Source organism: Oncorhynchus mykiss, chromosome 12, assembly GCF_013265735.2.
Source record: "Oncorhynchus mykiss isolate Arlee chromosome 12, USDA_OmykA_1.1, whole genome shotgun sequence".
Lineage (NCBI taxonomy): Eukaryota > Metazoa > Chordata > Actinopteri > Salmoniformes > Salmonidae > Oncorhynchus > Oncorhynchus mykiss.
The window spans coordinates 8,712,066-8,724,842 of NC_048576.1; the positions used below are offsets into that span (position 1 = coordinate 8,712,066).

Genomic DNA, 12,777 nt, shown 5'->3' on the forward strand with positions numbered 1-12,777 from the left:
AGTACCATTAGTTCTATAGTTGCCATTAGTTCTATAGTACCATTAGTTCTATAGTACCATTAGTTCTATAGTACCATTAGTTCTATAGTACCACTAGTTCTATAGTTGCCATTAGTTCTATAGTACCATTAGTTCTATAATACCATTAGTTCAATAGTACTATTAGTTCTATAGTTGCCATTAGTTCTATAGTACCATTAGTTCTATAGTACCATTAGTTATATAGTACCATTAGTTATATAGTTGCCATGGTGTCCTAATAGCAGCCTAAGCACAGACCTCCTGTAAATTTGTACATCATTAGTCATTTCTTTAGGTGTTTTTAATTGTTTTTTTTTTTAAATCAGCTGTTGTTTTGTTTTTTTATAGCGTTACATTTTTATTGCATATACAGTACCAGTCAAAAGTTTGGACTCACCGACTCATTTAAGAGTTTTTCTTTATTTTTTAAAACAATTTTCTACATTGTAGAATAATAGTGAAGACATCAAAACTATGAAATAACACATATGGAATCATGTAGCAACCAAAGAAGTGTTAAAGACTCCGTCAGGGAGAGTTTGAAAATGTCATTGAAGACATTTGCCAGTTGGTCTGCGAATGCTCTGTGTACACGTCCTGGTAATCCGTCTGGCCCTGCGGCCGTCTGGCCCTGCGGCCTTCTGGCCCTGCGGCCTTCTGAATGTTGACTTGTTAACTTCTTGGTGGCTTGGGGGCAGTATTGAGTATCTATATACTGTATAGATACTATGGAAGTGCACTACAGTCCATATATACTATAGCAGTACACTACAGTTTATAGATACTATAGAAGTACACTACAGTTTATAGATACTATAGAAGTACCCTACAGTTTATTGATACTGAAGAAGTACACTACAGTATATAAATACTATAGAAGTACACTACAGTTTATTTATACTGAAGAAGTACACTACAGTATATAAATACTATAGAAGTACACTACAGTTTATAGATACTATAGAAGTACACTACAGTCCCCGAGCTGACAAGGTACAAATCTGTCGTTCTGCCCCTGAACAGGCAGTTAACCCACTGTTCCTAGGCCGTCATTGAAAATAAGAATTTGTTCCTAACTGACTTGCCTAGTTACATAAAGGTAAAAAAAATAAAAATATATATATATACTGTAGTGTACTACAATAGTATCTATAGACTACTACAGTGTCTGTAGACTGTACACTACTACAGTGTTTATAGACTGTACACTACTACAGTGTTTATAGACTGTACACTGCTACAGTGTTTATAGACTGTACACTACTACAGTGTTTATAGACTGTACACTACTACAGTGTTTATAGACTGTACACTGCTACAGTGTTTATAGACTGTACACTACTACAGTGTTTATAGACTGTACACTACTACAGTGTTTATAGACTGTACACTACTACAGTGTTTATAGACTGTACACTACTACAGTGTTTATAGACTGTACACTACTACAGTGTTTATAGACTGTACACTACTACAGTGTCTGTAGACTGTACACTACTACAGTGTTTATAGACTGTACACTACTACAGTGTTTATAGACTGTACACTACTACAGTGTTTATAGACTGTACACTACTACAGTGTCTGTAGACTGTACACTACTACAGTGTTTATAGACTGTACACTACTACAGTGTTTATAGACTGTACACTACTACAGTGTTTATAGACTGTACACTACTACAGTGTTTATAGACTGTACACTACTACAGTGTTTATAGACTGTACACTACTACAGTGTTTATAGACTGTACACTACTACAGTGTTTATAGACTGTACACTACTACAGTGTTTATAGACTGTATACTACTACAGTGTTTATAGACTGTACACTACTACAGTGTCTGTAGACTGTACACTAACTACTACAGTGTCTGTAGACTGTACACTACTACAGTGTCTGTAGACTGTACACTACTACAGTGTCTAGACTGTACACTACTACAGTGTTTTCTTTTGAAAGTCTGAGCAGAAGCAGTTATTAACAGGCTTGACTTTTCCAGGCGTTACTTTCTCCCCGGTGTGTGTGTGTGTGTGTGTGTGTGTGTGTGTGTGTGTGACCTCTCCTCAGCTGGCCGCTGATGACAGTTGGCCCTGTTTGTGGGGATGACAGGTCTTGTAGCCTGGTGGTCAGTCAGTGTTTTGCTAATAATTAGAGGCCACTGTGGCTCACACATTCCAGTCAGTTAGGGCAGTGCACAGGGAGCAACACACGCACAAACGTACACACACACACACACACACACACACACTGCAGTTACCACTAGCTCAAGCTTCTGTGACTGACTGGCTGGAAAATGACAGTGTACCTGTCCTGGCTAGCACAAGATCAATGGACAAGTCAGCATTGCCACAGCCACAGCCACAGCAGCAGCAACAACAACAACAACAACAACAGCTGATGATTAGATCTCTGCAGTGTGCTACTGGACTTTCCTTTACAGATGGATGGGAAGCAACAAACAACAATCTTTATCAATGTCATGATATTTGTCTCTCAGAATACAGATTTAGAATTCACTCTATGGTTATAGTGCATGTTTATCAGCAATACCATTTTCTGATGTTGCCATCCGTTTTCACAGTGTCGTTTTCTGATGTTGCCATCCGTTTTCACAGTGTCGTTTTCTGATGTTGCCATGCGTTTTCACAGTGTTGTTTTCTGATGTTGCCATCCGTTTTCACAGTGTCGTTTTCTGATGTTGCCATGCGTTTTCACAGTGTCGTTTTCTGATGTTGCCATGCGTTTTCACAGTGTCGTTTTCTGATGTTGCCGTGCGTTTTCACAGTGTCGTTTTCTGATGTTGCCATCCGTTTTCACAGTGTCGTTTTCTGATGTTGCCATGCGTTTTCACAGTGTCGTTTTCTGATGTTGCCATGCGTTTTCACAGTGTCGTTTTCTGATGTTGCCATGCGTTTTCACAGTGTCGTTTTTTGATGTTGCCATCCGTTTTCACAGTGTCGTTTTCTGATGTTGCCATGCGTTTTCACAGTGTCGTTTTCTGATGTTGCCATGCGTTTTCACAGTGTCGTTTTCTGATGTTGCCATGCGTTTTCACAGTGTTGTTTTCTGATGTTGCCATGCATTTTCAGTGTCGTTTTCTGATGTTGCCATGCGTTTTCACAGTGTCGTTTTCTGATGTTGCCATGCGTTTTCACAGTGTTGTTTTCTGATGTTGCCATGCGTTTTCACAGTGTCGTTTTCTGATGTTGCCATGCGTTTTCACAGTGTCGTTTTCTGATGTTGCCATACATTTTCACAGTGTCGTTTCAGAATACTCAGGCAATAACCAATAGATAGATATGATATTCTTCGGACCGAAGACATGGTGAAGTCACTATAAAATCCCTCAACATTAAAAGTGAATTGAGCATAGAGAAATATATGACTTGGCTTCATATATTGTACGATAATAAAGTTTCCATGGCACCAGACAATTACAGGTGGAGAGAATCCAATATGTTCAGAGTCACTATGGTCCAATCTCTCTCTCGGGTAGTACAGTCAACTCCCACAGGACTACTGCTGCACTCTCTTGGGTAGTACAGTCAACTCCCACATGACTACTGCTGCACTCTCTTGGGTAGTACAGTCAACTCCCACATGACTACTGCTGCACTCTCTTGGGTAGTACAGTCAACTCCCACATGACTACTGCTGCACTCTCTCGGGTAGTACAGTCAACTCCCACATGACTACTGCTGCACTCTCTTGGGTAGTACAGTCAACTCCCACATGACTACTGCTGCACTCTCTTGGGTAGTACAGTCAACTCCCACATGACTACTGCTGCACTCTCTTGGGTAGTACAGTCAACTCCCACATGACTACTGCTGCACTCTCTTGGGTAGTACAGTCAACTTCCACATGACTACTGCTGCACTCTCTTGGGTAGTACAGTCAACTCCCACATGACTACTGCTGCACTCTCTTGGGTAGTACAGTCAACTCCCACAGGACTACTGCTGCACTCTCTTGGGTAGTACAGTCAACTCCCACATGACTACTGCTGCACTCTCTTGGGTAGTACAGTCAACTCCCACATGACTACTGCTGCACTCTCTTGGGTAGTACAGTCAACTCCCACATGACTACTGCTGCACTCTCTTGGGTAGTACAGTCAACTCCCACAGGACTACTGCTGCACTCTCTTGGGTAGTACAGTCAACTCCCACAGGACTACTGCTGCACTCTCTTGGGTAGTACAGTCAACTCCCACATGACTACTGCTGCACTCTCTTGGGTAGTACAGTCAACTCCCACAGGACTACTGCTGCACTCTCTTGGGTAGTACAGTCAACTCCCACAGGACTACTGCTGCACTCTCTTGGGTAGTACAGTCAACTCCCACATGACTACTGCTGCACTCTCTTGGGTAGTACAGTCAACTCCCACAGGACTACTGCTGCACTCTCTTGGGTAGTACAGTCAACTCCCACAGGACTACTGCCGATAAGGATTGTATAACTTTCTACTGGAAAGGTGGAATAAACAGTACCTCTCTTACAGGCAGAAATATGGACCTACTGTATTACTGACTTTCTGCCTACTGTTGTGGAACACAGCTTGATAGTGTCAGCCATTTCGTTATTATTCTGTAACTCTCTCACAATACGATATGCTGCTAGTGCAGATTAAGTAACCATGCTGTCGGTTCTTTAACTAAAAACATCAGCACACCCTCCCCAAAAGAGTTATGAGGCTACGAGGCGTACGTTGTGTGTGCGTGTGCACACTCCTGAACCAATCCTGTGCTTCACGCTGCTCTGAAGACTTACACCAGATGCCCAGCCATGATGGGATATGGGCAGGTCATCCACATGCCACATGCATGGCCTCAACCTGGCACAGAAAGAGAACAAAGCCACAGTAATACATGACCCGCCCAATGCCAGGAAAAGGCACATTGCCCACCGTTCTGGTACATAAAGCCCTAGCCTGGCAGAATACAGTATTACATTACTAAGTGGAATGTAGGGGGAGGTCTACAGGATGCTGTTGCTATTGACTACATGATATACATTACAGAGCTGCAGACAAACATTACCAGCTGCATACAAACATTACCAGCTGCATACAAACATTACCAGCGGCATACAAACATTACCAGCTGCATACAAACATTACCAGCTGCATACAAACATTACCAGCTGCATACAAACATTACCAGCTGCATACAAACATTACCAGCTGCATACAAATATTACCAGCTGCATACAAACATTACCAGCGGCATACAAACATTACCAGCTGCATACAAACATTACCAGCTGCATACAAACATTACCAGCTGCATACAAACATTACCAGCTGCATACAAACATTACCAGCGGCATACAAACATTACCAGCTGCATACAAACGTTACCAGCTGCATACAAACATTACCAGCTGCATACAAACATTACCAGCTCTCTCTCTCTCTCTCACTCTCTCTCTCACTCTCTCTCTCTCTCTCTCTCTCTCTCTCTCTCTCTGTCTCTCTCTCTGTCTCTCTCTGTCTCTCTGTCTCTCTCTCTCTCTCTCTCTCTCTGTCTCTCTCTCTGTCTCTCTCTCTGTCTCTCTCTGTCTCTCTGTCTCTCTCTCTCTCTCTGTCTCTCTCTATCTCTCTCTCTCTCTCTGTCTCTCTCTCTCTCTCTCTCTGTCTCTGTCTCTCTCTGTCTCTCTCTCTCTCTGTCTCTCTCTCTCTCTCTCTCTCAAACTGCACACTGAAATCCTTCCTAAATCCATAGGGATCCTGTGTGGTGTGAGCGGCAACACACTACTGAAATACTGCCATTGTTGCCATGAAATCCTGTGGCTTTAAGAGGCTGAACAGCTATACTACAGCTATGACCCTGACTTTGACTTCTTCCCCACCTCTCTCTCTACCTCCCTCCTCCCCCCTGTCAGCTTCTTGTCAAACATTAACCCCCTAAATAAAATTAGCAAGACTGTAAATCGCTCAAGCACATGACCTCCATGTCTGCTCCTGTTGCGCGCACACACACACACACACACACACACACACACACACACACACACACACACACACACACACACACACACACACACACACACACACTCACACACACAGAGCTCTCTGTACGTGGGGAGACAGAGATAATGAATAGCCCTCCTCTACCCCCTCCTGGCTCACTGTAATTAAGCCATAACCAAAGGTGACGATAATATGATTCAACACTGTGTGTGTGTGTGTGTGTGTGTGTGTGTCAGGCAGCTATAAAGAGATAAACTGAGCCCATTGAAAGTGAGAATAATATCATGCAACCCCAGAGACTGAGGACCCCCATTAAACTAGCATTATAGACCCCGATTACCCGGGTGCTGTGACAGGAGCATGAACCAGAGCTCAGGGCTGCTGCTAGGCAGACCCAGGCTCCGTTCCAATATTCACACTTACGTGCCACTCAGCATTCTGATATAAGTAGTACACTACGGACGTTAGAATGGAACCAGGATCCAGAGTTTAGGGCTTCATGCCAGCTAGGCAGACCCAGGCCATGTCTGTCTGGGGGGTGATGGATTCCTAGACGTAGAATTGCAAGAAGGGTCAAAGCCACTCACATCACGGATATATTTCACTGGTCCAGTCTAACAATTCCAATTCTATGGTTATGGTTTACCGGAACACAGACAGCAGGTGTTCTTCTTTCCACATGACTCAGTGTCTCAGAGGAACCATCTCTCCCTCAGACTGTTTCCCTAAAAGAGGAACCATCGCTCCCTCTCACCCACAGCTTCCCCCAACAATGCCACTTTCAGCTCAACCTTCTCTCTTTTCTAAGACAAGGGCAACGCTAGGACAACAAGCTATTCTTGGAAGCAATGTTTGCATTTCAAATTCCTAGGGTGGTTGCTGGTTTGCCTGATCTAAAAATAAAGTTGACTTTTATTCCTTATTCCATTTTGAATATGTGACACGACAAAACTTGATTGATTGCCATTCGGAAGACAAAAAAAACTGCAATGATATGATTGACTGACGTGTCATGTATGAACCACACTAGCATACCACCTGTATTGAAACTGTGTCAAAAGGGTTAGGGTTAAACACCAATGATATAACTGATTAAAGTGTCATGCATTAACCTTGTCAAAACCCTGTCACAAGGTTTATAAAACATGGGTATAGATGCTTTATCAGTCTACTTTGGGCTATGACAGGCTGTGACAATCTACAGCAGGGATGGACAACCACATTCCATTTTGTAGGCCCATGGAGCAAGACACAAGGTGCAAATTTCTAAATGTGGTTGTGTTTCAGCAGTTTCCCTCCTGTTATGTCTGTCACTGACGGTCACTTAATTAGCCATGTCAGCAAAATTAAATGAGTCTACTCAGCTACCTAAATGTGTAGTAATCCCGTACCCTGGCCCCACATGTATTTTGTTAGCCACTTTCACTCAGATACCACCATTAACATGGAGTATGTTATGGCAAACTGAATAGAATTGATAGAATTGCAGGAAATTTGCAGTAAAACAGATTTTTTTTCTTCTTTCTGCACCATGAAGAAATGTGTAGAATTCATGACATTTGTTATAAAATTACAACATTTTCTCTAGGCCCCATGGCAAAATGTGTAGAATTCATGACATTTGTTATAAAATTACAACATTTTCTCTAGGCCCCATGGCAAAATGTGTAGAATTCATGACATTTGTTATAAAATTACAACATTTTCTCTAGGCCCCGTGGCAAAATGTGTAGAATTCATGACATTTGTTATAAAATTGCAACATTTTCCCTAGGCCCCGTGGCAAAATGTGTAGAATTCATGACATTTGTTATAAAATTGCAACATTTTCCCTAGGCCCCGTGGCAAAATGTGTAGAATTCATGACATTTGTTATAAAATTGCAACATTTTCTCTAGGCCCCGTGGCAAAATGTGTAGAATTCATGACATTTGTTATAAAATTGCAACATTTTCTCTAGGCCACATGGCAAAATGTGTAGAATTCATGACATTTGTTATAAAATTGCTAAATGTTCTCTAGACCCCGTGGCAAAATGTGTAGAATTCATGACATTTGTTATAAAATTGCGACATTTTCTCTAGACCCCATGGCAAAATGTGTAGAGTTCATGACATTTGTTATAAAATTGCAACATTTTCTCTAGGCCCCGTGGCAAAATGTGTAGAATTCATGACATTTGTTATAAAATTGCAACATTTTCTCTAGGCCCCGTGGCAAAATGTGTAGAATTCATGACATTTGTTATAAAATTGCAACATTTTCTCTAGGCCACATGGCAAAATGTGTAGAATTCATGACATTTGTTATAAAATTGCTAAATGTTCTCTAGATCCCGTGGCAAAATGTGTAGAATTCATGACATTTGTTATAAAATTGCGACATTTTCTCTAGACCCCATGGCAAAATGTGTAGAATTCATGACATTTGTTATAAAATTGCGACATTTTCTCTAGGCCCCGTGGCAAAATGTGTAGAATTCATGACATTTGTTATAAATTTTTAACTTTAAAACGTACTTTCTTCTCTCCGCCGTCACGACGGGGGTGCCAGTAAAATGATTTGCCCGCGAGGTGTTTAGGCCCACCAAAAGACGAAAACTGGCCCTGGCTTCTGGTATAATGGATTTAGTTTAGAGAGTTAAGTAGTTTAACTGCACAAGTGGATTGATTGCACAAATCAGTTGACTGCATGCGTGGGTACGCAGACCAGCCACTGGGGCCCCTTATATTTTGTGGCCCCACACCCACATCAAAGTTGCCCATCCCTGGTCTACGGCAACAGCCGGAACAATTTATTATGAGTAACAAGTCACTTCAGAACAGAAAAGATAGTTGCTGATTAAAAAACATGATTTATGCTCCTCTCTTAGTGTTCTTAACTCAGCCATCAGTTCATTTATCATTCAGGTCAGATGTTTTTTTATATATATATAAATCTAATTAAAAGGTTCAACGGAATATGCCCATTTATTCCACATGACCAAAGTAGAGATTTATAGCTGTAGGACAAAACATAGCTTGCCTTGCATATAATCTACCGTCATTATCAGTGATGCTCTCAGGAAGGAGTATCTAGGTCTGTGCTTTACCTAGAAACCTACAATCTGCTCTATCCTATGTTGAAGTACGTACAGTATATCGTTTATTGTGTGTGCCCAAACACCAAGACATATGGACATGTGTTCGGCCATCACTCATCCCCAAACTAAAGCCTTATGTTTTGTTATCTCATGTAACAGAGTCCACATGAACAATATAAGCAATTATTCACAACGTGTTGGCACTCTATTCCCTATGTAGTGCACTACTTTTGACAAGGGCCCATAGGATACCATTTGGGACGTACAAAAAAGTGATTGACAGGAAAATACACTGGTCCAAGTCACTGAAAATCATCTCTTTCTCCCTGTTCCTGGCATGAGAATCACACGCACAACGTCTTCTAGTGAATGAAACAGCATTCACAATGTGAGGATGAAATGTTTTCGAGTTAGCAGGCTGGCTGTATGAATTAGAGGAAAACCCAGATGCCAGGAATATTTAGTCCAGTGGGCCACACGCACTATGCACTGTAATAGAAACACCACATTGAGTGGAAGGGGTGATGCATGCCTTACAGGAAATGTCAATGAATGGACTAATTCAAAAAGTTACAAAATAGTAACAAAAGGCAAAAAAAAAAAAAAAAATCTACAAAGTTACACTGGAACTGATACGTCTACCACTTGGCTAGTGCAAATCATTAGATAGATAGGCTGCAAGGACACAACTCTCCAAAAACAAAGGCTGAGACACAGACTCACAATCAAAGCAGCACAGGCACTGTTCAGACAAGCTTCACTTATTCATTTTAATAACCCAAATAGAAGAACTCAAGGGCACATTGTATTGACTGGAATAAAGAACCGTCACAATAACCCATGAGAGAACAAGCCTTGGTTCTTGATTGTATTCAAAGGAATAAAGCTCAGTCACGGATCAGTCAATAGAATACAGAATGGAAAAAAGATCAGTCACGGATCAGTCAATAGAATACAGAATGGAATAAAGATCAGTCACGGATCAGTCAGGGGGAATACAGAGTGGAATAAAGATCAGTCAGGAAGAATACAGAATGGAATAAAGATCAGTCACGGATCAGACAGTAGAATACAGAATGGAATAAAGAGTCACGGATCAGTCGATAGAATACAGAATGGAATAAAGATCAGTCACGGATCAGTCAATAGAATACAGAATGGAATAAAGATCAGTCATGGATCAGTCAGTAGAATACAGAAAGGAATAAAGATCAGTCACAGATCAGTCAGGAAGAATACAGAATGGAATATAGATCAGTCACGGATTAGTCAGGGGGAATACAGAATGGAATAAAGATCAGTCACGGATCAGACAGTAGAATACAGAATGGAATAAAGAGTCACGGATCAGTCGATAGAATACAGAATGGAATAAAGATCAGTCACGGATCAGTCAATAGAATACAGAATGGAATAAAGATCAGTCACGGATCAGTCAATAGAATACAGAACAATAACCTCTTGGATCTCAATTCTGTTTTCTTCATAAAAGCAACGGGGGATGATACACCAGAATGAAAGAAGCGAGGGAGTGAAAGGAGGGGTACACCAGAAAGGGAAAGATGAGTGTTCTGTGTTTCCATCATGGGTCAGTACACAACATCCTCTACACATTCCTCTCTGGTGGATCGATTGGAGTTGGTCACGCATTCCCCCACAGACCAGCTGAGGGATTTCTTACAGCTGTCCTGTTGGTCCTGGTATATAGTACACTACTGTTGACCAGAGTCCTATTGGTCCTGGTATATAGTACACTACTGTTGACCAGAGTCCTATTGGTCCTGGTATATAGTACACTGCTGTTGACCAGAGTCCTATTGGTCCTGGTATATAGGACACTACTGTTGACCAGAGTCCTATTGGTCCTGGTATATAGTACACTACTGTTGACAAGAGCCATATTGGCCCTGTTCAAAAGTAGTGTAACGATGTAGGGAATAGGGGGCCATTTGGGACACAGACCGTGCTTAGAAATATTTTTTTCCCAGGACTCCCCCTTAACTCCCTTTTCCTTTGTGTACTCTCTAGTCTCTAGTCAAGGCCATCCCGACTGCAGCTTCAGGGTCTGCAAGGTCAAAGTCCACAGTTTGTGTGTGTGTCTCACTCAAAGAGCCACTGAGCTCTGGGAAGAATGTCAAGGGTCATCAAAGAAACAACTAGTACCCAAACAAAGACTCCCAAATGGAACACTACGCCCTACATAGTGCACTGCCTTTGATCAGGGCTCATGGGGCTCTGCTCAAAATTAGTGCACTGTGTAGTGGGGTTGGAACCGAAATTATTATCCAATCGCTCTGTTCCGAAGAGAACCCCCTATTTCTTCTGTTCCGTTCCGATGTTCCGAACCGGTTCTGAACTGGTTCGAACAACAACAACAGTTCATATAGTTCCTTTTCGCATATATTTTTTTTTACCTGTGAAATCAATGGCATTGTTATATTAATCTCATTAATTTACTCCACCAATTAGCACAAATAGAAAAGCTTTCTTTGGAGCTGTGTTTGATTGGTCAGATAAGTGCATGGGCGAGATGCATCTGAAATTTCACAGCTGGGTAGAGAGTGAGCGAGAGGGGTGGACATGGAGCGTTCTGAATTGCAGAAATATATACTAGACTTTAGGAATATTTTTGGATCTAGAAATACATATTTTTTTTACCAGTTCTCAAGATTAGAAAAAAAACAAATCTGTTTCCTGGAAAACACTATAGATCAGTTTCATTCCCGGTTCTGTTTCTATTCTTCAAAAAATGTTCTGTTCCCTGAACTGGTTCCAACCACTGCTATGTAGGGAATAGGGTGAGAAACCCCAATTGGGACGAACCCAGTCACTGCATAAGTCAATGACTCACCAGCTGTGCAACATCAAAATATTTCCCACTGAGTGTCACGTCAAACTACAAAGGGCAGTTGTTATGATGTGGTAGAAAGATATACTGCTAGCAAGGAGAGAAAAATGGAATCTGACATTAGACGTCAGAATATTTAAGAGACCACTGACACAATGTGTATTATGTCTAACAAAACAATAATTTGATCAAAATAAGATGTGGGTATTTTTTTTTTTGCAGTGAAGGAAGATTGGACATTTCCAGCAGAGCAGATTTGATTGAATTTGTAATGTCTTTATAATCCACAGAGACCCACACAAAACAATGACGAGAGTGAATGTTGCTAACACTCTAGATCCATCTCAGAAAATAACAACAGTCGCCTGTGTTCGATGTGTTTACTGAGCTGTGACTGCAAGGGACAGCAAGTGTTCCCAAACACTTTACATTTTTGGGAGGTGTGATTGTAATGGATTCTGTCGCAATGTCACCCTATTGTCATTTTCATCACGAGGTGCCCTTGAATTAAGGTCTTTCCAGTGAATAGTACGTCTGGATTTGCTCTGGCTTGCGTAAGATTAAAAGCAGCTCTATTTCTTCGTCTTACCTGCAGAGACCTCAAACAGGAATTTCCCCCCCTCGTCACCATTGCTGGGATGCTCAGTGACTCTGTTTCCAGGTAACAGAATGGTCCCCTAGAGAAAAAGGAAGACAGAGGAAAGTCAGAGGTAGAGTTTCAACATGCAAACCAATACCTACTGTTGTTTAAGAATTAACCCAATACACAACACAGTTGTTTCAGACTTAACCCAATACCCACAGTTGTTTCAGAGGGTAGTGAGGTCTGCACAACGCATCACCGGG

General features: G+C 41.6%; 1 protein-coding gene across 2 annotated transcripts in view; it reads right to left on the minus strand.

The window, feature by feature from the left end:
* Window positions 1-12,777, minus strand: part of arhgap24 (Rho GTPase activating protein 24) — a 215,225-nt gene that overhangs the window by 117,737 nt on the left and 84,711 nt on the right. For both annotated transcript variants that reach the window (XM_036936831.1, XM_036936830.1), the window contains one exon: window positions 12,521-12,608. In XM_036936831.1, coding sequence (XP_036792726.1) covers window positions 12,521-12,608 — 88 coding nt within the window. The remainder of the gene's footprint in view (window positions 1-12,520; window positions 12,609-12,777) is intronic.